The sequence below is a fragment of the Botryllus schlosseri genome, chromosome 6 (genome assembly GCF_051294905.1).
Source record: "Botryllus schlosseri isolate E-star chromosome 6, Bs_hap1, whole genome shotgun sequence".
Classification (NCBI taxonomy): domain Eukaryota; kingdom Metazoa; phylum Chordata; class Ascidiacea; order Stolidobranchia; family Styelidae; genus Botryllus; species Botryllus schlosseri.
The window spans coordinates 29,265,243-29,287,622 of NC_137241.1; the positions used below are offsets into that span (position 1 = coordinate 29,265,243).

General features: G+C 40.3%; 3 protein-coding genes, 1 long non-coding RNA gene and 2 other non-coding genes across 6 annotated transcripts; 5 read left to right on the forward strand and 1 right to left on the reverse strand.

The window, feature by feature from the left end:
* Positions 1-440: 440 nt before the first annotated feature.
* On the reverse strand, positions 441-548 carry LOC145442107 (U6 spliceosomal RNA). The gene has a single exon (XR_013915959.1). It is a non-coding gene; the product is annotated as a U6 spliceosomal RNA (small nuclear RNA).
* A 3,088-nt stretch (positions 549-3,636) lies between these two features.
* LOC145442049 (uncharacterized) lies at positions 3,637-4,601 on the forward strand. The gene is made up of 2 exons (XR_013915933.1): positions 3,637-4,220; positions 4,251-4,601. It is a non-coding gene; the product is annotated as an uncharacterized LOC145442049 (long non-coding RNA).
* Positions 4,602-6,725: 2,124 nt separating this feature from the next.
* On the forward strand, positions 6,726-8,610 carry LOC145442045 (replication termination factor 2-like). The gene has a single exon (XM_080320039.1). It carries the CDS (start codon positions 6,859-6,861, stop codon positions 7,744-7,746), a length of 888 nt encoding a protein of 295 aa, XP_080176165.1. The 5' UTR covers positions 6,726-6,858; the 3' UTR covers positions 7,747-8,610.
* A 30-nt stretch (positions 8,611-8,640) lies between these two features.
* Positions 8,641-10,970, forward strand: LOC145442046 (protein KTI12 homolog). The gene is made up of 2 exons (XM_080320040.1): positions 8,641-8,899; positions 10,176-10,970. The coding sequence occupies exons 1-2, from the start codon at positions 8,641-8,643 to the stop codon at positions 10,751-10,753; spliced, it is 837 nt and encodes a 278-aa protein (XP_080176166.1). The 3' UTR covers positions 10,754-10,970.
* Positions 10,971-21,460, forward strand: LOC145442039 (methionine aminopeptidase 2-like). The gene is made up of 11 exons (XM_080320030.1): positions 10,971-11,138; positions 12,036-12,128; positions 12,337-12,508; positions 12,921-13,082; positions 15,399-15,472; positions 16,782-16,889; positions 16,959-17,060; positions 17,972-18,061; positions 18,124-18,227; positions 18,319-18,440; positions 19,663-21,460. The coding sequence occupies exons 1-11, from the start codon at positions 11,003-11,005 to the stop codon at positions 19,913-19,915; spliced, it is 1,416 nt and encodes a 471-aa protein (XP_080176156.1). The 5' UTR covers positions 10,971-11,002; the 3' UTR covers positions 19,916-21,460.
* LOC145442104 (U4 spliceosomal RNA) lies at positions 14,185-14,322 on the forward strand. The gene has a single exon (XR_013915956.1). It is a non-coding gene; the product is annotated as a U4 spliceosomal RNA (small nuclear RNA).
* Positions 21,461-22,380: the final 920 nt, after the last annotated feature.

Sequence of the window (22,380 nt, forward strand, 5' to 3'; positions counted from 1 at the left end):
TTGAGACCGGTTGTATTAAATTCTGCGCTCTATGGTCGCCAGCGCGAAGTTTACCAGATTGTTGTATTAACTTTCCGTTCTGATGCTCATGAGGTCTGATTTGTCATGAATTGAACTTAGTTCAGACTTTCATTTTTCTCGACTTCAGTAATTCTAATTCTAATTGAAAAACACTGTGTATAATGTAATTATAATTATAATCTAATTTAGAAAAGATGAAAGTTATCTACAGTTATCAAACTCAGCCCTGTATAGCGGAAACTGAATGTATTTCGTTACTAGGGATACTCTCCTCGGTTCTTTTCAAATCTTCATGTTCTACTACCACTTGAAGTAGTTTTGAGAGGCCTTGGAAAACTTCTGCGCATTAAAAATATTTCTTATTTGTTTCCTTCCTACATTTTATCCTATTTGCTCATGCTGGATGAACGTAACAACGAAAAAGTTTGGTACGCTTCACGATTATGCGTGTCATCCTTGCGCCAGGGGCCATGCTAATCTTCTCTGTATCGTTCCAATTTTAGTATGTGCACCGCCGAAGCGAGTACGTTAAGGGTACATTGGCACTTCAATATATAAACGCGCAAAATCAAATAATACTATTTACGGTGGGTAAGATTACGTCATATGTTTCAAGCAGTAAACCAGGGTGGGGGGCATTACAAAACAATGTGGTAAATCAGAATCTCCGCCAGCGGTAACGAGCTCTCTCGAATGCGATAACCGCATTGTGTCAAAATTGGTATGTCAAAACATTTTGCGGCCAGCTCACGCAAGAGCGCTCTGAACTCTCGTAAAATCTCGTAATTCGATCCAGACGCAACACAACGTTTCACAATCAACGCGCTAGTTTGTGATTTCGCCAAGTCGGCAATCTCAGTAAAAGATGACACCAAATGAGGGCTTTTAATGCTGTATGGTCAGCAACGATTTGCAATTTAGCTGCGATAATATTTCACAAACAGGGAGATAGAAATGCCCGAATTGTTTGTGATTTTGCTCTGAAGAGATCAAAATACAGGCGTGGCGTACGGTACATTAAATAGTTTGTCTGCTTATAGGCCGCTGCGTCTAGAACAGTGGTTCCCAACCTTTTTCGACTCATCACCCGCTTTTCACGCTCCACACCGATCATCGCCGACCATCTCCGAATTGACTCCAATAGAGCCGTTTTAACGCGCCATCGCCCCCTTCGCTATTTTCGTCCACTTTTTCCGTTTTCGCTCCCATATCGCCCCTTCGTTATTTTCACCCCCTAGACCGCCAAATCGCATCCTGGGGGTCGATATATCGCCCACGTTGGGAACCACTGGTCTATACATTTTGTCCGTCGTTTATAGTTTTTCGACGCTTTTACTCGCTCCCTTTCATTCGCTTCCTATAACGGCCCTTCACCGGGTCTTTCTCTGGATTCTTTCGTAAAACTAGGATTTCCATATTTTGGGATCCGCGGAAAGGAGGACACTTTTTACATATTACAAATTACCGGACTAGAACACTGCCGATTCTGGAATTTTTACGGGAAATCATGTTGTGCCGACTCCGGAATGACCCACTTTATGATAATACTCATGCTGCCGTAGCCTATATTGACTAAAATAAAAACAGGCTAATTTTTTTTGGTCCTACTCCCGAAAGACCCGCCCGAACATCCGAATTGCACATTTCGCGTCATTTAATTTTTAGTTAGTAGTGTCTTAGTTTATTATATATAATAATCGTTGAGTTATATTTTTCATCTGAACAAGTCGCTCACAATGTACATAATGCGATAAGACACAATGCGATGTCATGAATAGATAGGAGGATGTAGAACGAGACGTATCGGTAGCGATTCTTTACTCTAACATCCACCTCGGCCTAGAGTGCCCGATGTCACGGTTATTTTCGATGTCGATCTTTTTTGAAGCCGTGGCCATTTCTACTAGTTCATTCCATTCCTTGTGAGTGCTTCCTTTGGTCAGGTCTTTTTCTGGTCTTTTTCGTCGCCGAACGAACGGCAACGGCGGGGGAAGAGGAGCCCAACGGGAATCGTATCGAGTCCGACAGATTTGTGGGCGCTTATCCTCACCACTACGCTATCTCTATATATCAGTGGTTGGGTCTGTCCATTAGCCTGGCTGTCAAAGCTATAAAGGAGTACGAATTCCCAAAAAGATGGACATTTAGGCATTCTCGGATAACATTTCCGATTTCATCTCATCTGTACCTTTACGTACCAATTTATCGCCTTACTACCGTAAGCATCGAATTTTGCGAGTTGATGAACTATATCGCTTATCAAAAGTTGTTCACAAATATTTTTCCAATAGTCTGCCTCCTGTGTTTGATGACTTTTTCATACCTGCTAAACATGACCATTCCCATTACACGAGATCCTCGTCTAAAGGAAACATCTACTTACCCCCACCCAATAGCAACCTAACTATAAGAGATCTATCGACTACTCGGGACCTATCATCTGGAATGCATTACCACCACATATTCGTGAATTGCCTTATAATAGATTCAAAAAAGCCCTACTTGATCACCTCTTGTCGTTACACTAACACTGTTGCCCTACCTCGCCCAGACATTGCTTCATTGATCATTTGCTACCATTGTTTAATTTTTTTTTCTATTTTCCTTTCCTAACTAAACATTTTTTTACAGTTAGACTGTTCAGAGTAAAGTGTACCTGTTTGATGCTGGTGTGATCAGACTAGATGACCTTCACGGTCTTATCGATCATTCCTATCTAATACCGAATACTGTGCACTAGGGTTGTTCAGAATTGACCGACTTTCAAAAAGTCCAGGTTTTCAGTCCGTTTCCCATGCCGTATACCTTAAAAACAAATTCTGGCAACTTTTTTTTGTAATTCATCCCCTGCATCCGTGTGCACATTGCCGTTTTCTCATGCACCTAAAAACTTCTTCGGAATTAGGGGATTCCCCCGTTGTCAGTGACTCGACAGGAATGGCGTGTGTTCTCATTGACGTGACGCGTATGTTCTAGCGCTGATTAAGCGCTGAGCACGGCTGTGAAACGGGGATCATTGATTAGTCAGGTGCCTTGCTGCTTTGTTGTTGATGGACTGTGTTTACGATTGAGGTGCAGGACTTATCAGGCGGCATTTTGACTCGTGCTATTAGCGAGTTTAGCGCGTGATTAGTGAACATAGTATTATAGCAGTATACAACTATTTGATATAATAGACCTGATACTCTTTTCCTTTCTACTAGGATAGAAACAAAGCTTGCAAATGTCCATTCCAGTGACTGGGGAAAACCGCCAGTCGGTTGCTCTAAATTTTTTGTTATATCCCAAGATATCAATATACTGGTATGAGTTTTTCCAATTTAGGAATAACTATCTTCGATAATCTATAACTGGATCTAATCTGGCTACTCCTGTGCAAGTTATGCAGTATGTGTTCGACCTAAAACTCTAAAGAACTGAAATGTTTTCCACTATTCTTTGTTGCTTGACTGAGTTTATGTATATCTGTTTTTCTAGGATTAGCTGTAGTGCGAAATGTCTGAAAAAAAAGAAAATCGTCATCTAGTGCAGCAGTACCGAAGAAAACTAGAAGAACACGATCGCAGACACAACATTTCTTAGTTGGGCCATCTGAGGAAGCCATTACGGGATCGAAGTTGCCCACTCTGAGGCTGTGAGGCAAGTTATGCAATATGTGCTACACCTGAGAGAGCATTCATTTAAAAAAAATGAACCAGTCAAGTCACACATCCAGATCGCAGTAGATGAAGTGATCGGTTTTTGGTTACTTGCTGGCATAAAGACTATCACAAAAGTCAATGCCACTAAAAGATTGGGAACAGTGTGGAAACAATGGCTGTCACTAAAGAAAACTGCAGGCCGGCAATATGTATAAAAAAAACAAAGCGACTTTGAAGCCAAACTGAGTAAGCTATGGGATATAGGAGCCCTTGACGCGATAGCGACAATTGAAGCAAGTAGACTTCTTTCTGACGATAAAAAACGTGAAGACATAGCATTTTATCAGGATCAAAGGGGTCCGAGATTAGCAACGATCGGTGGCAAAGATAAAGTGTTGAAAGCGAAAATCATGCACCAAAAGAGACGGACCATGAGTGCAAGAGAGTCTGCACCAGCATCAAGTAGCGAAGGTGTATTTACAGAGAGCTCATCTATATCTTCACAGGTAGCTGACACTTCTCACAGCACTGATTTTGAACTTGCACAGTCGACATCTGGTCATTCCGCTAAATTTGTGACTCTAAAAGCTGTAAACCTATTCAGCGACGAAGACCTATTCCAGGTTTTCGATCGCTTGAAAGTCAGTGATAATGCCGCTACCATGATAACTGCAGCACTGATTAAAGCTTGCGATGGCAACCCTAATGACTTCCATCTTTCGAGATCTGGGACCTATCGACGACACATTGCAAATCGTTTGAAAATTTCCGAATCTATCTTTGAAAAAATATCCACCAATCCACCAGAGCACATTGCATTGCACTGGGATGGAAAGCTCACTAAGAGTCGTCTAGGATATCAATTTGAGGCCTTGGCAGTGCTCGCATCGTCTGCGTATTCCGGCGCATTTAAGAAAGGGAAACTTCTTGGCATTCAAACTCTATAAAGTGCTACAGGAAAAGCACAGGCTGATGCATCATTTGAACTGCTGGAACTTTGGAATTTAACAAAATCTGTTAGAGCTCTTGTGTTTGTCACAACATCCTCAAACACTGGTAAAAACAAAGGTGCGGTTCCGTTACTTGAAGAATATATTAACAGGAAAGTTTTCTACAATGCCTGTCGCCATCATATTTATGAACTGGTCATTCGAGAGGTTCTGAAGTGTTTGTTTGGATCGACAACCACAGGCCCTGAAAACACGGATTTTAATACCTTCAAGAAGAAGTGGAAACATATTGATGAATCAAGAAGCTATAAAACGCTGAAGTTTATTGAAGGCAGCTGGTTGGCGATGAAAGCTGATGAAGCAAAGCAAGAAATAATTCCACTGATGAAACCCAATGATGGAAAGCAGAAAGAAGTCTTGATAAGAGATGACTACAGAGAATGTGCAACAGGCACCTTGGCGATTTTGGATGACAAATATGTTGATCATCGTTTTCGCAAGCCTGGTGTTACTCATAGCGCTAGATGGATTAGTCAAGTCCTGTACTGTCAAAAAATGTTCATGTGGAGTGAGCAAATGGACTATTCTGAAGAGTTCATTGAAAAGTTGGAACGAATCAATACATTCATTGCTTTGTTTTATGTTCCAGCTTGGTTGAAAACTGGTATTGCATGTGACGCACCTTGGAATGATCTCAAATTCCTTCATGACATGAAAAACTTTTCATTATGCGATCTCACTGTTGCTGATGTGGCATACAAGAAATTGCGAAAACATCATTGGTATCTAACTGAGGAAATGGTGGTATTTACCATGTTCTCGGCTAATCCAAAGATTCCTGACAAACTGAAGGAAGCAATGGCTGCTAAATTGATTAAAATGCCAATCCCTGAAAAATTTCGCAGAGGTATGCCTCTCAGTCTGATCTCTGACTCTGTCTCTGAGTCAATGAGTATGGTCGATTTGATTGGGCCAGAACCGTGGTTTCTATTTGATGCTATACATGTGGAACATGATTGGTTGAGTCTTCCAGTTTCGGAATGGCATACTGATCCGGATTTCGTGACTGCTCAAGAATTTGTGAATACTGTTGAAGTAGTTATGATGCAGCAGAGCGTATGGTAAAATTGAATACCGACTATGCTGCGTTCATAACGGATGACAAAAAACAGCGAGTGAGCCTCCTACAAGCTGTGGAAGATCGGAACAGATATGCAGATTTCTCGAAAGCAACCATTTCATCCGGACCTGATTTATGTAATTTTTTGCCAAGTTGATCTCTTTCTTTGCCTTATTTTTTCGTTTCCTGTGATGTTTATTATGTGGCTGTGAGTGGATGTTACATTTACAGTTGTATTCTTGCACATGAGGATCCAGGAAATTGATGAACAGTGCCGGGTAGGTTTGAGGGGTGTAGGATATGTGATCCAACAAAATGACTATCAGTTTTAGGTAGTTTTGAGCAGTTCTAAGGCAGTGTGGGACATGGAAATGATATCCTGAACTAGGAATGCCTTATATAGTGGGGTTTTGTAGCACTCCAAACCGCAACAGCTGCATAAATCCATGTTATATGTCACTTTAACTAGGGTAGGTAAAATCGTGACACTCAGATTTTAGGGGAATCCCCTATTTTCAGCTGCTATTCTTCCAGCTCAATGTGCACACGGATGCAGGGGACGAGTTACAAAAAAAAGTAGCCAGAATATGTTTTTAAGGTATAAGGCATGGGAATCGGACTGAAAACCTGGACTTTTTGAAAGTCGGTCAATTCTGAACAACCCTACTGTGCACGCATATTTTCTGTACCACCATCACTGCTGTTTGTTATGTATTTTGGTTCGATGAAAATAAGACTCTCTCTCTCTCTCTCTCTCTCTCTTTCTTTCATGAAAAAGGAGGACAAATCCTCCTAAAGGACGACATATGGTAACCCTGTCCTATCAAAACGCCGTAAGAAGAATAGGCCAGAGTGGGATTTTGATTGATTGCCCCCTCCTCTATTTTCTTTGTATCATTTTGAACCGACGAAATTCTCAATAATCTGAACTAAACTAAAAATTTATCATTGGAATGATGTTGACTTTGATGAGCCATAAACACCAGAGACAGTAAACCAAGCTATTGTATTCTGAAAGAAAAGGTGCGAAGGCAAAAGTATCTCTCGTGGCTCGTGTAGTAAATATTATTTTGCCGTGAAGCGTGTTGCATATTGTTTTTGTGGAAATAGCAGTCAGCTAACAGGGATGGGTTGCGATGGAGGAACTATTCCGCGGAGACACGAACTAGTAAAAACCAAACAGAGAGGCGAACAGAAAGACAAAAACGCCGACATAGTGGCGAAATGGAAACATTGCGCTCTTTCGAGCGAGCCTTTGAAGGAACCGATAGTCGCTTGCGAATTGGGTAAATTGTACAATAAGGACGCGGTTATCGAATACTTGTTGAACAAAAAAGCCGAGAAGAAATCAGAGATGAAACACATTAAAGGTTTGAAAGATATTCACACATTATCATTACACCGAAATCCGGCCTGGAAAAGTAGGACGGAGAAGGCCGAAAAGGGTGACGGTTACATCGACGACCACGATTCGAAATACATGTGCCCGATCTCGGGAGTGGAAATGAATGGAAAACACAAATTTTGTTACTTAAGAAGCTGTTCATGCGTGTTAAGTCAGAGAGCTTTGAAAGAGCTCAGGGGTTCGGTTTGCGGAATCTGTTCGAAAGAATATTCAGAATACGATGACGTCATTGTGTTGAACGGGGATAAGGAAGAAGTGGAGATATTGCAAAAAAAAATAGATCAACGCAGAAAAGACAAGAAATCACAAAAATCCAAGAAAAAAATGGAAACGAGTGAAAAAGAAAAAATCGAAAATCCCAAAAAATCTGATATTCCTACAAGTTCTGGAATGATGTCGACTGACACCTTTTCTAAGAAAATCCCCGGACAAGGTACCGCTCAAAAGCTGGAGGTCTCGGGCACGTTGAATGGTGTGAAACGTAAAATGGAGGAAGATACGATTTATAAAACCGAGGCTTTCAAATCGATATTCACGTCGCACAACTCTGCGAAAAGATCGAAGAATCAGAAAGCTCACTGGATAACTTACAACCCGTATCATTGCTGAGATGGATATAGAATGCTGCCGCAAAATATGGCTTGTTTTCTCGAGTATATCATCTGTGTTTGTAGAACTTTGTGTCATGATTATTGTATACAATTGAGCGCATATTTTCGTGGATTTTGTTAGCGATTGTCATTTGGCTCACTGTTTTCGTCTTGGATAATGTATCGTCACTGCGGAATCACAGTAGATTACGTCTATTTTCACATTTTGAGGAAATCAAGTTTCTGAAAAATTTTGAAACAATGTAACAAATATAGCCATGGCCCAGATATGGCCGAAACAAAATGAAATTTTACAAAACCTGATTTTCTTAAAATGTCATGAAAACATTCTGATTCCACAGCGATGATATGGCAATTTATGGTTTCACTTATCCATTTTTCAAGATACCAACCTAGCAAAAATAAGCGTATCGTCTTGCACCAGTTGGTTATCATCATTCAATTCGATTATTGTCTTATTTTATCACAGCCAGTTATATATAATTTGTATCGTAATTAGAAAGGCGAATAGTGAAAAAGAAACACGCATTGGTAACTATCAAAGCTGTAGCCCAAGTCACAAGGTTCCGAGTCACAATTCAGTTTTAATTTTATAGTTTTGACTCAAGTCGAGCCATTTTCAATACACCACCGAGTCCAGGGTTGTACGTATTGCCTTGGTACATATTACCTTGCATTCCCAGTAATATTCACAACGTCCTGGTGGTTTCATAGCAGATTTTGCATGTTTTCCAGTGTCCTGTTTAGTATTGTGAATTTACATGCAGAAGTGTACCTTACCCTACTTACTATGTATTCTGTTAATAAATTCATTTTTTTGGTGTAAATTTTAATCTTTTAAAAATTGTAAATATTATTAAGATTTTACTTGGTATCTAACTAAAATTACAATATGCCGTTGGTACTGATGTGTGGACATCCGTGTAGTGGGAAGACAACACGGTGCCGTCAATTGACTGAGTATTTAGCGGAAATTCATCCAGATGTGAAAGTCGTTGTCGTAGGAGATGACAGCCTTGGAGTGGACAGGAATAATATTTATAATGATTCGAAACATGAAAAAGCAATTCGAGGATCGTTGAAATCGGAAGTCGACAGAAACTTGACAAAGGAAACGGTCGTCATTCTTGATTCGCTCAACTATATCAAAGGTAAGTTGATTGTGATTTATATAGCAGTGGCAAAAGCCTCTTCTCATTTAACTGATGCCGTCAACCATGGTAGGACTACACAATCGATCGAGGTATTGCAGACTCAAGAATATAATCCAAAGTAACAATCATATAATATCAAATTGCTCGAGACTCAGAATGTACAATACCATAGGCGGGCAACTTCTACAGTCGACAGGCCTGATATGGGAAAATCAAGTACCTGACAGGCCGGACTCCTAAATCGTTACATTATTTGCGTATTTATCCACTTATAAAAGGAATAAATCGTATTAAATGTAAGCTTTAAGTTTAAAGTATGGAGACAAAAACAGTATTTCATGAATTTATTAATAGCTGTTGAAGTCAATTAGACATCTGTGGTGTGGTCGATCAAAGTCGTCAACAAGTTCTTTGAACTCTGGCTGCGTGCCGCTCAAAATCCTGTTGCGGGTCAGGTCCGGCACTTCTAACCACCTCCATGCACACATGATACAATGCTTTGTAATGAACAGATAGAAGGATGTCAAAAACGACGGAGGATGGGTATTTCAATATAACATCCAACTCGGCCGAATGACCCATGTAACTTTGTGACAATCTTGATCAATGATCATCCGCTGTTCATTCGCTCTTCACTGGGTCTCTAGGCTTTAGATTGGCATAGTGTGGGTTCCACAGTCAGCCCTAGTTAAGACTCAACTTACTGTACCCCTCCAAATGGCCTTGATACACCAAAGCTCGCTATATCAGGATAATATTTGATAAGTCAACTTGTTTGCGAAGTTCCAAATGCTCAACACTCAACAGACCATTGAAAGTGATCAGTCTTTGACTGCTGAGCTCACCATCGACCGAACATAAATAGTAGCCTCTATGATGCTCGGGTAGAATGATATTGGCATGATCGAGGGTTGTAACCAAGTCATAAGGTTCCAAGTCATAAGTCAATCTCACTGTTATAGTTTTGACCCGAGTCAAGTCAAGTCGAGTCATTTTCGATTCACCACCGAGTCAAGTCCGAGTCCAAGAAGGTGTGTTGTGACTCGAGTCCGAGTCAAGTCATTATGTTCTCTGGTTTCAGTTAGCAGTGCTTGGGTTCCATGATAATGACCTAGTTCCCTTTTGATAGGATACTACTTTTTTACTAGCCTACACATTGTTCCGTTACTCACTTACTTACTTACCGTTACATTGATGTTTAGTGGACCCGCGATTATAATTGAAATAGATATGTTAAATGCCCGAATGTGAACGCAAATTTGTGTTGTTCTAGGTTTCCGTTACGAACTATTTTGTGTCAGCAAATACGCACGGACGCCGCACTGCGTGATCTGCACCGAATCGTCAAAGGATACGATACAAAGCTGGAATTCAGCTCGAAGTGACACTGAAAGATATCATGAAGAAATCTTGGATGAGCTGATGATGCGGTTCGAGCCTCCAGATTCCAGCCATCGTTGGGATTCTCCATTATTTACAATCCAACAACAAGATGCTTTGCCAGCGAGAGACATTTGCGACGCTCTCTTTCACAAAAAACCTCCAAAGCCGAACATGTCGACCCAAAATCCGCCTCTCCGAGAAACGGATTACTTGTACGAGGTCGACAAAAAGACGCAGCAAATCGTTTCGAGTATTTTAGCGTCTCAAAAATCGATGTTAATCGGAGATCTGGTTTCAGTTCCAGGCACTGCAGAGAAATATTGCATCACGCAAAACTTGACTTTGTCACAATTGCGGAGGTTTAGGCAACAGTTTTTGACCTACGTGAAAACGGGGACTACGACAAAAGTGGACGATATTCCGAAAACGTTTTTGCTGTTTCTTAACAAGTGTATCGAATCTTGTTAGTGTTTAAGCGTTGATGCCAACTGCATTTGTTCTGAAAATTATTTTGCGTATGAAGAATGTGTATTTAAAATCTGAACTCTTTATATTCAATGATGTGCCCAATGCTAGTTACAAGTAAAACCATTGAAAATAGGCATACAGCAAATTTTAGAGCCAAACTAGTCTGGCGGTGGTGCAATACATTGTTGCGATTTTATGGAACATTTTTCATTACTCTAGATCTGTATATTGTATTTGAGTATTCTCGATATGGCTGCAGTGGTGGAAATTCCGCCATGTGTCGATGAGGTTCACGAGCCCAAAGACGAACTGGTGAATGGCGTCGCCGAACAGACCGAGCAGGCGAAAAAGAAAAAGAAGAAGAAGAAGAAAAAGAAGACGGCAGGTTTGAGATTCAAATATCGAACGAGTTAGAAAACCGTGGAATATCTTAACAAGCCCCCCAAAAAATGATCTGATTCTCATGGTTTGCGGTACACTTGCAGTAAATTTACAACTTTCAGTACAATTCATTGTTTGCTCTGTAAGGGTTGTTGAAAGATAACTTTTTTACTGGCTATTTGATAAAAATACTAGTTGGCAAAATTTGGCTCAATTACAATCAGTACCGGTAGAAGTGAAGTTATAAGAGTAGAAAAATTTGGTTTGTTATAATAGCAGCTGACGGTGGGTACTGGGTAGTGCTAAAATTAATAATTTAAAGAATTTGCCACTAAGTACTATTTTTTTCAAATAGCTCTGATGACTTCGCTTCTGTGGGTTGGAATTGAGCCAAATTGGTTTCGTGTCATATTTTTTAGACAACTTCAACAATTTCATGGTATATACATTGAAATTTGAAAAAAATTGATTATACTATATTGAAAATTTAAAATTATCAAACTCAATAGCTTTGTTTCGTTGGAATTGAACCAAAATTGGTGTGCGGGTTATTTAGTGTTGTGTTGAAATCACACCACTGTGTAAGCTGCAAAGGTTCAGAACGACTGTTCAAGGCCTAGGTGGATGGATGATTGATTGAAATACTACTCAGTCATTTCAAGGGATTTAGGCCCCTGCCGCTCTATTCGTTTTATCGCAAGCTTGTGGTGTTTTGAATAGATGAAATTATCGGTAAGCTGAACTGATGTTGCTTTGATGAATAGTTCTATCATTATGAAGCTTCGTTGTGTAGAGGTTAGCGCCGTAACTGCAGACGACCTCCGACACCCTTTGTAGCCAATTGCAGAATAAAATAGTTAAGATACATCAGTCCTAAGCTCCTAACCATTGCTTTGTTCAGAGTCACCAGAGGGTGATGGGGAGCTAGGTGTCACCGGCCAGGAATCTGACGTTGTCCAGAAAATGGAAGACAATACTTTGGAAGACAAGGAGGGTAAGTGGTTGTATAACAAATGCGAGATGTTTTGGAAGATGTTGCGCAGCGACTGATTATGTTGGTTCGGTGCAGAGTTGGATAGCTACAAAATCCGAGTCGTGTAATTAGTAGTCTAATTCTAATCATTAGGAAACAAACTTTAGGTATCATTCTGATCTAGAATCTGGTAAGTTGGGGATCTTCCAATTTGTGCGTTATTTTGCAGAAGATGACGGAGCCGAAGAGGCTGCGGAAGGCGGCAAGAAGAAACGCAAGAGAAAAAAGAAGAAAGGTCCCAAGCAGCAAACCGACCCTCCCACCATTCCGATTTTTGACCTTTACAATCCTAAGATATTCCCGAAAGGCCAAGAAACCGAATATCCTCCGGACAAGGATGGGTGAGATGGTTGGATTGATAGAAACGGGTGTTCAATGTGCTCGTTGTTGGCATTCAAGTAGAAATAGAAGTAATGTCATAGATTCTAAATTAGAATTAGAATTTTCAGGGAAGTAAAAACGAATTGTTCTAAGTCTGGTTTTGTTTAAAAAAGTGAAAACTTTAGGTAGAAGTGGAATTGCGTTAAAATCATAATTCTCGGTCGTAAATTTCTACTATGGTACAATCAGAAGTGGTGATTCCCAAGTAATTAAAAAGTAAGTGTTATAAGCCTGGTTTTGCCTAAAAAACTAAACTGTGAGTAGAAGTGGATGAAGTCTAAATGGTACAAGTTGATGAATTTAATTGAGTACTCCGATGAAGGAAAATTGCCTTGTTACTGACCGCATCTGTTAACTTCCGTTTCAATTCAGACGTACCTCCGAGTGGAGAGTTACTTCTCAAGAAAAGAAAGCCCTGGACGTATCGTACGAGGAAATGTGGAACGATTTCAGGCAGGCGGCCGAGGCTCATCGGCAGGTCAGGAAATACGTTCAAGGATACATCAAACCAGGAATGACCATGATTGAGATATGGTGAGAATGTGCAATTGTGGTCGCTGTAGAAACTGGGGGGGGTCAAACTGGACGAAAGGGTTGTTCAAAAATAAGTTTTTTAGTCAGAATTCCGAGGATTCACTGATAATATTGTTGGGTTGCCTACAAAAACTCTACTCACCGAATTCGGCTCCATTCCTACCAGTAAAAGCCGACGCAGAGCCAATTCAAATTTGATATTTATTATTAAAAAAAAAAAAAAATTCACTGTAAACCTCATGAAATTGTTGAGTTGTCTACGAAAATAACGCAATACAAATTTGACGCAATTCCAACCCATAGAAGCGTTGAAGTTATTTGATTTTTTCATTCATAATTCTGGGTTTTCCCACCGTCAATGCAATTTGGGCAAATTTAAAGCTTACAACTCCAGAAACTTTGCTTTTTCCGGTTGGAATTGAGCAAAAATTGTTATGCATCGTTCTTTTAGGCCACTTAACAATTTCATGGGGTTGGCAGTAGAATTTGAATTTTTTTGAATTTTTATAATAAATTGAAAATTTTCAAACTCCTATGCGTTCCCATCTACTATTCCCATCTACTAAAAATCCTAATTTTGACCGAATTTGACCTCACGTATGATAATCAGGTGTTTTTCCACATAATGTTAGAATTATAGGGGCCTACTACTTATCTTCATTTCTGGTTGGAACTGTCTGTCCTTACGAAGTAGTTTGTCCTGAAAAAAAACTTTTTTGCCTCAAAAGCCGACAAATTGGACTGATCGAGTATCTCATACCTGTATATTATAACACAAATACTGCTGGTTCTAGCTTGTGCAGTGCATGTGCATTCAGCCGATGACCTTAGTCCTGATGGGGGTATTGCATACCTGCATGGGCTGCACGATAACACAAAATCTCTTGGTATTAGCTTGTGTGTGCTGTGCATTCTCCAATTACATTAGTGCCGTTACTTTGCATTTCGTATTTGACGAGTCAGACATAATGGTGTGCGTGGGGTAGATCTGAAAGATTAATAACGCAAGTCGATCGACAACCAGCGGGCGCGACACCCGCTCACCGTAAACGGTAGTATTGTTGCGTCGTTTATATAATAAATTTCTGGGACTTTGAAGGTTATCTTTGTGCAGCGGCAGTACCATAACCTATGATCGTTTCGTGAGGTGTGGTTATTGCTAGTTGAAAACTATTACCAATACCCCGCCCTGACGACCCTCGTGGTCGGCTGTGGCAATTTCTGACGGGCCTCACGGGGTCTAGATTTCATCTAATCATTTTAACGAGGATCAAACTCCATGGTGTCGGAGACGCATTTCAAACTTCATAATATGCATGGGGCCGCATGAAAACGCTCGATTATAGGCAACTTACAACGGAAATATTAATGTAGCTCACCATCCAGCTAATTCAAAAGCAAGCACTTTAGGGTTGTTCAAAGACATATATTTTTTCAAATGTCATTGGCTTCGTGATGGAACTATTATGTTGGCTAAAGCAACGCTGCACACCAAATTGGGCTCAATTCCAACCAGTAGAACCGAGATTCTTGCAGTGGAAAATTTTGAATTTATCATATAACAAATTTCAAATTATTCAAATCAAGATTATTCTACTGCAATAACTTTGCTTCTACTTGTTGGAATTAATTTGATTTGCATTGTTGTTTTAGCCAACATAATAATTTTATCATGCAGCCAGTGAAAAAATTGCACATGGACCTCTATAGATTCTATATCGGTTATTCTGCCATTGATAGACGCAGATTGGCGAGTTCTATTGAGAATGCATATCATGACTGCAACATACTATTATGTCGTTATGTGATAGCTATTCAATTCAGTCTTCATACATTCCGGCACTTGATGCACAAGTTTGCGGGTATTATACGCTTAGTAATGTTGCGCTTGACTATGACCTGCTATTTTGATGTTTGTAGAATTGTGTCAAAAATTACTCTTCACAGTCATAATATGTAGGTCTGTGACCAGCAGAACTCAAGATATATCCTTGTGTGACGGGTATTCATCATTGCGTTTGACACTAGTCTGCAAGAATTCCCCCTCCCAGGTCTCAGAAGCGGCCTTGGACGGCTTTAGCCGTGACTAATAAACCTCATTGTAGCATTCATAACAGAAATTGACTATAACTAAATTAACTATTCATAGAAACAAACAACAACAACAACTAGACTAGAAGATCTGTTTCTATATCGTCGCCGTCGGGAATACCCATTTTGAAAGTTTATAGAAAATCATGTTTCTGTAAAATATCAATTTTCCGGCCATGTCTATGTTTATCACAGTGTTTAAACAATCTGATCTCATGTTTTCAGTGAAAAACTTGAGGAGGCATCGCGAAAATTAATCAACGAGAACAAGTTAGAAGCAGGACTCGCGTTTCCAACAGGTGCATACACAAGTTTTTACCTAAAATCCACAGAACAGCTCTAGGTTCTGTGGCTTTCGATTCAAGTTGTCTTATTAAGCTAGGCCAGTGGTTCTCATTTGGAGGTCTGCCAATTGCCAATACCGTAGCCTACTCTACTGGTAGAAACGTATTGCTGTCTAGAGATGTTTTGTTAAAACTGTGATGGAGATTGTATGGTGACAACTATAAAGTGCCATAACGATGCGGAATCTGACTTTCGACGGCAGTGAAGGCAAGGTTGACTAAAAAAAAGCGGCACTTCTTCGATAGTAGGAAGACATCGAAAAGTGTTCACCGTTGAATGCTTCTCATGAACACGTCAAAATTTATAAACGTCAAAATAAATTGTTTTTTACCTTTTGAGAGACAGATATTTGGGTTGGGAGAGGGTATCCCGAGATTAGGGTTGGGGGAGATTAGGATCTGGAGAGGGGATATTAGGGTTGGAGGTGGGGGATATTAGGGTTGTGGGATGGGGATATTAGGGTCGGGGGGAAGGGGGGAGTTAGGGTCAAAGTTGCAGTTAAGGCATCTCGAGACTAGGGTTGAAAGAGGGGGTGTTAGGGTTGGATGTGGGTTACGGTATCCCAAGATTAGGGCTGGGGTGAGGGACACGATATCAAACCCTAACATCCCCCCTCTCCCAACCCTAATCTTGGGACACCCTAACCCACGTCCAACCCTAATATCCCCCGACCCCACCCTAATATCCCCTCTACCCAACCTTGAAATATCCCCTCCTGTAACCCTAATATCCCACCCCAACCCTAATATCCCCCAACCCTATCCCTCTCCCCCAAGGCTCCAACCCTAATCTCAATGCGAAAAAAATAAAAATTTATTATGACGTTTAGAAATTTTAACGTGGCCATGAGAAACATTTATTGGTGACCATGATGTACACTTTTTGATATCATGCTACTCTCGAAGAAGTGCCAAAAAAACTACAACTGATTTTGCGTGCAGCGGGTCTTTCGAAAGTGAAGTTGGGAATGTGACATTTTTTTAGTCAACCCAATAATAGGTTTCGAGTTTCCAAATTTCCTGTTTTCTCGTCTGCTATTAACCCTGTTGTAACTTGTAAAAAGTGTCCTATTTTGGAATCTCAAAGCATGGTAACCCTATATTAGACTAATTACAGCAAAATTACAATGATCTAGAAACGAGCCAAGCTTATTTGAAAGTAATTCAATTTACAAGTTTGGTTCTACTTCTAATCTACTTTGGAGAAAGCCGTGTAGCTATAATTCTAGCTGTAATCTAATTTCAAATGTCTCGAAATTTTCAGGGTGCTCACTAAATCACTGCGCGGCGCATTACACTCCAAATGCCGGTGACAAGACGGTCCTTCAGTATGATGATGTTTGCAAAATTGACTTTGGTACTCATATCAACGGTAAGTGATTGATGTTCGTAGCCCACAAGTGACTAGATATCATTTTATGGATTTTGTCTTTTGTTACAGGACGCATCATAGACTGCGCGTTCACAGTTACGTTCAATCCGAAATACGATAAGTTGCTGGAAGCAGTGAAAGACGCCACAAATACCGGGATTAAACACGCAGGTGGGCCGACGATACCTTCAATTTCAATATTCGAGTCTTGAGGGGGTTGCCTTTGTAATCGTATAGAGCAGCGGGTCACAAACTTTTCAAAAAAAATTCTTGTGAAATCGTGTGTTGGCCAAATCTTCATAATGCATAAAGGTAGACATCATTTAGTAAAATTACGCGTAAAATAAAATCAAGGAACCAGGGTTGTATCCAAGTCGCAAGCCTCCGAGTCACAAGTCAATCTCACTTTTATAGTTCTGACTCGAGTCAAGTCGAGCTGCTTTCAAGTCACCACCGAGTCCAAGTCGTCGAACAGAGGGACGAGTCCGAGTCATAGTATTGTGATTGAGTCCAAGTCATTGTGTTGACTGTTCAGTTCCAGTTAAAGTCTTGTTCAAACCCACTGTTCGGTGATATCTAATAGTTCGCAGTTATAAAATACTAATTTTCCTCACTTTTAACAGTTTCTGGTCGAATTTTCAGGTACCGGGTCCGATAGAGGAAATCCCAATAGCGCGGTTACTTTACTATTCTTCGAAATTACAATGAAATGTCGGTCTTGGCCGTCTGAGTCTCGAGTCATGTGACTGGGTCCGTGTCATGCGCAATGACTCAAGTCCAAGTCGAGTCATTTCCGTATTTAAATAAAATAGCTCAAGTCGAGTCCTCAGAAAATCGAGTCGAGTCATTGCAACCCTGCAAGAAATGCATGGTGATACCAAATGGCACAAGGCGCAAAAAAAATTTAAAATTTAATAATTCTGCATCAAAATAACCTCATTTATGTTGATTAACGATACTATGTCGGGCCACCGCCGAATTTGGTTTAAAAATAAGTTCCTTTCATGTTCTATATTGTAAAAATTTGTTTTTTGATCGTTTGAATTTTTAAATATGGAATTTCATTCCTGTTTCGGTATCAGGTATCGACGCCAGACTTTGTGAACTCGGGGAAAGAATTCAAGAGACGATGGAGTCGTATGAGGTTGAACTCGACGGGAAAACGTACCGAGGTAATTAGACGTCTCTGCCGTGTTCGTCACGCAGGATTGTAACTTGAGCCCACCATTTCCAGTTCGTCCTATTCGTAATCTGAGCGGCCATTCGATCGGTCCTTATCAGATTCACGCAGGAAAGACGGTGCCCATCGTCAAAGGAGGGGACCAGACTAGGATGGAAGTGAGGTTTTAAGCATTGTTTCGCAATTATGCGATGTATTTTTTATATGATTATATATTATTTATTACTTGTGTATGTATTTTTTGTTTAGGAAGGCGAGGTGTTTGCGATCGAAACGTTCGGAAGCACGGGACGCGGCGTGGTCCACGACGACATGGAATGCTCGCATTACATGAAGAATTTTGACTTGGCAAACTCGCACGTCAATCTCAGGTATGTTTTGTCCTGAAGTTCTTCCGCAATCTTCAGCTATCGGGCGAAAGAGCTCATTGGTCACTGTGACTGAATATATTTCGAAAATTGTAACGTTATTTCATCAGTCAGTTTGGATTAGTCACAAAGTTGCATCCTGGAATGTCGAAAGTCGAATTTCACTGGCTACACGGCAGAATTGTTAGGTTGCCTAAAACAACGCTGCACACCAAATTTGGCTCAATTCCAACCAGTAGAAGCGAAGTTATTGCCGTAGAAAAATTTGGATTTGAATAAAATCTTATTTAGGTGGGCTAACTGTCATCATTTATCATAGAATCATAGAATTAGAACTGCAATAACTTCGCGTCTAGTGGTTGGACTTGAGCCGAATTTTGTGTGTGCATCATCTCTACTGACAGCCTAACAATTTTGTCAATTGGCCAGTGAAATCTGAAGAATTTTTTTATGACAGCCCTACTGCTCAGATTGACTGCTTTAAGTATGCACCCCGTCAATAAAATCTTACTTTTGAAACTACTTCCGCGCTTTTCCGATCTTGTACTGGTATTGAAAGTAGTTTCGACATGACTTCGAAATTGTTGCTACTTATATAACTACTTGGTAATTCACTACGTTACTTCAACTTCAGTCTCCAGTTTAGTAGCCTATCAATGTTGGCTGCTTCGATCAACTCTTGTGTTGACATTGATGTTTTCAGGGTTGTGACCAAGTTGCGAGGTTCCGAGTCACAAGTCAATTTCACTTTTATAGTTCTGACTCGAGTCATTTTCATTTCACCACCAAGTCAAGTCGGCTAGTGGAGGGTCGAGTCCAAGTCATAATGTTCACTGTTCAGTTTTCAGTCCAATGACGTTCAACCCACTTTTTTCAACTCCGCATGAGTGATATAGAATGGCTCGCATTCATTATATCGTAATTTTTCTCAGTATTAACAATTTCTGGCCCTATTTTCCAAGAATCAGGACTGATAGACGAAATACCAATCACGTGGTGACCTTACTATTATTCGAAGTTACAATGAAATGTCTGTCTTGGCCGTCCTAGTCTCGAGTCCTGTGACTTGGTCAAACTTGTACACCATGACTCAAGTGGAATACAAAAATTGACTCCAGTCAAGTCGAGTCACCAAAAAATCTTGAGTCAGGTCATGACTCCAGTAATTACAACGCTGGATGTTTTCTATCGTTTATTCGTGCGTTCAATTCCTTCCATTCTGCAGGTTACCCAGAGCCAGAAAGCTGCTACACTTGATCTCGGAAAACTTTGGCACTCTGGCTTTCTGTCGCCGTTGGATCGACCGCTTAGGAGAATCGAAATATCTCATGGCGCTGAAAAGCTTGTGCGACACGGGAGTAGTCGATCCTTACCCCCCGTTGTGCGATATTAAAGGCTGTTACACCGCGCAATTCGAGCACACGATAATGCTGAGGCCGACTTGTAAAGAGGTGGTCAGCCGCGGCGACGACTATTAGCGGAAATGCTGCGAATATGATTTGGTGTGTGCGATCCCGAGATTGTTGCTAGGGTTGGGCAGAATCGAGTAGCTGAGTGACTCTGTTCTGAATAGAGTATTACCCTTCGAGTCGAATATTTGAGTATCACTAATTACAGTGTCATACCGGTTTGGATGAATAGATAACTTGAAATATGTACATTAGGGCTCTTCAAAAATGACTTTTTTTTCTCAAACCGCACTGGCTACTTGATAAAATTGTTAGGTTACCTAATTTAAGTCTACTCACCAAATTTTGTTGAATTTCAACCAGTGGAAGCGGAGTTATTGCCGTCGAAAAATTTGGATTCGAATAAAATAGTATTTACGGTTACCAATTCTTTAATTATTTATTATAGTGGTGCCCACCGTAAATACTATTTTATTCAAATCCAAATTTTTTCGACGGCAATAACTCCGCTTCCACTGGTTGGAATTGAACCAAATTTGGTGTGTAGGCTTAAATTGGGTAACCTTGCAGCGAGGCTTGCGTACTGACTTGAGCATGAGCACTCAATTCCAATCCGTAGAAGCTGAGTTATTTGAGTTTTTCTTTGATAATTCGGGGGTTATCCTTGATCGGTGGATAATCCAAGAATTATCATAAAAAAAACTCAAATAACTCAGCTTCTATGGGTTGGAATTGAGTCAGATTTGTTTTGCATCGTTTTTGAAGACAGCGCAACAATTTCATAGGGTTGACAGAAAAATTTGAAGAAAAAAATATTTTGTATTTTTGGGTAAACTCAAAATTATCAAACTCTACGAAATCCGTGATTATTGGTTGGAATGAATTCAAATTTGGTGTGCGTCGTTTTTCAAGGCAATCTAACGATTTATTCATGGAGCCAGCAAGATTCCGGAAAAAAGTTTTTTTTTAACAGCCCTAGCGCGTCGTCTTGAAGTAGGTTAGCATACGTCCGCTTTCTTCAATAAGTGCACTAGGAGGATGCCTGAATGTCTTCTTTTTAGGGAATTTGTATTAAAATGCCATCAACAACTCGACCATTTTCTTTTCCGCCATTACAGATTTCAGAGTTTTCAAAAAGTGGCCTCTTTTTTCGATATCAAATATGGTAACACTGCTTGAAGTGCATGCTTGGCACGCTGTGACACTTTAGTCCTGTGCAAAAAGCGCTAAAACTGTAATTCTCGTCGATAATATAACTCTACATGCTCGATTCAGTTTTGATACTCGAATTATTGTGCCCAGCCCTGGTTGTTACTTGGCTACTCTGTAATGACGTGGCGTGGCAATGTTGGCGGCATAGCATTTTGAACGGTTTTGTCGCGTTTGTCCAATCATTTTATGTTCAATTCCACAAGTTTCTTGAGGCATATCATCCAGGATACCTTCAATCGTGAGACGGACTACTTTTTGAAATGCGCAATTTTCCGCGATTATTTGGCGTTTTAATTCGCCGCGGGATTTAATTTTGAGCTTTCTTGCTGCGTGTGTTTCTCTCTGTTGGCTTGGAGTAGCATGTTTTTTATGGAATAAACCCAAAGCGAAGTGCCCTCATAACGAGGTCGGTTGGTAATTGTATTGCGATAGCTTTGGTACGGGTGACATGCAGATTGCAGTGGTATTCAGCACTGCATGTCACGAGCACGTTCGCCTGGCAGGAGGTCGCCAGAGAATTCGGTTTTTCGAAAGCTAGTCTTCCAGTGGTCCTCTGGGCCAGTCTCAATGCTAATTTTCCTGACTTTTTACACAGTTTCTAGTACTATTTTACAGTAATGATAGACCAAACACCAATATTGTGGTAGCTTATGCTATCCTTTGAAGTTACAACAAAATGCCTGTCTTGGCCGAGTATCGATTTAAATGACTTGGTCGACTCATAATCAATCGATGACTGGAGTCAAGTCAAGAAAAAAATTAGTTACCGTAGGTACTTTCTTGCGCTTTCACCAAGACTTTTATGCAACATGTGTTTACTTCCAAAAAAATACTGTACCCTTAAAAGTGGTTTTCTGACAGATTGCCCTATCTTCTTGATCGTTATTGCAAATATTGTTCGAAATTCTCTGTAACATATTGGCCATTTTAGATGCAAAAATCTGTCGCAATTTTCGAAATTGGCAAATCTATTGGTTGGATCAGTTGGATCGAGCATCTTGACGGTTGCATATAACTTCCTGTGAACGATTTCGTGAACTCGTTAAAAATGATCATTTCTTGACAGCAAAAGTGAAGTAAACCCTGAAGAATTCACGGACTGAATCTGAAGAATAAATTCGATTTATTGTTTTTGTGTCTGTTCTTGTAACTTTTGCTCGCAACTACCACAGGAATGTAAAACATCGTCAAACTCAAACGTAACAATTTTACTTTCGCAAGTGTCGGCGATACCAGAGGCGTGAATAAGTCATACAGAATGTGTTGAGACATTACAACCCTGCTGGAACCATGCCTGCTGTTGCTGTCTGACATAGAATGCA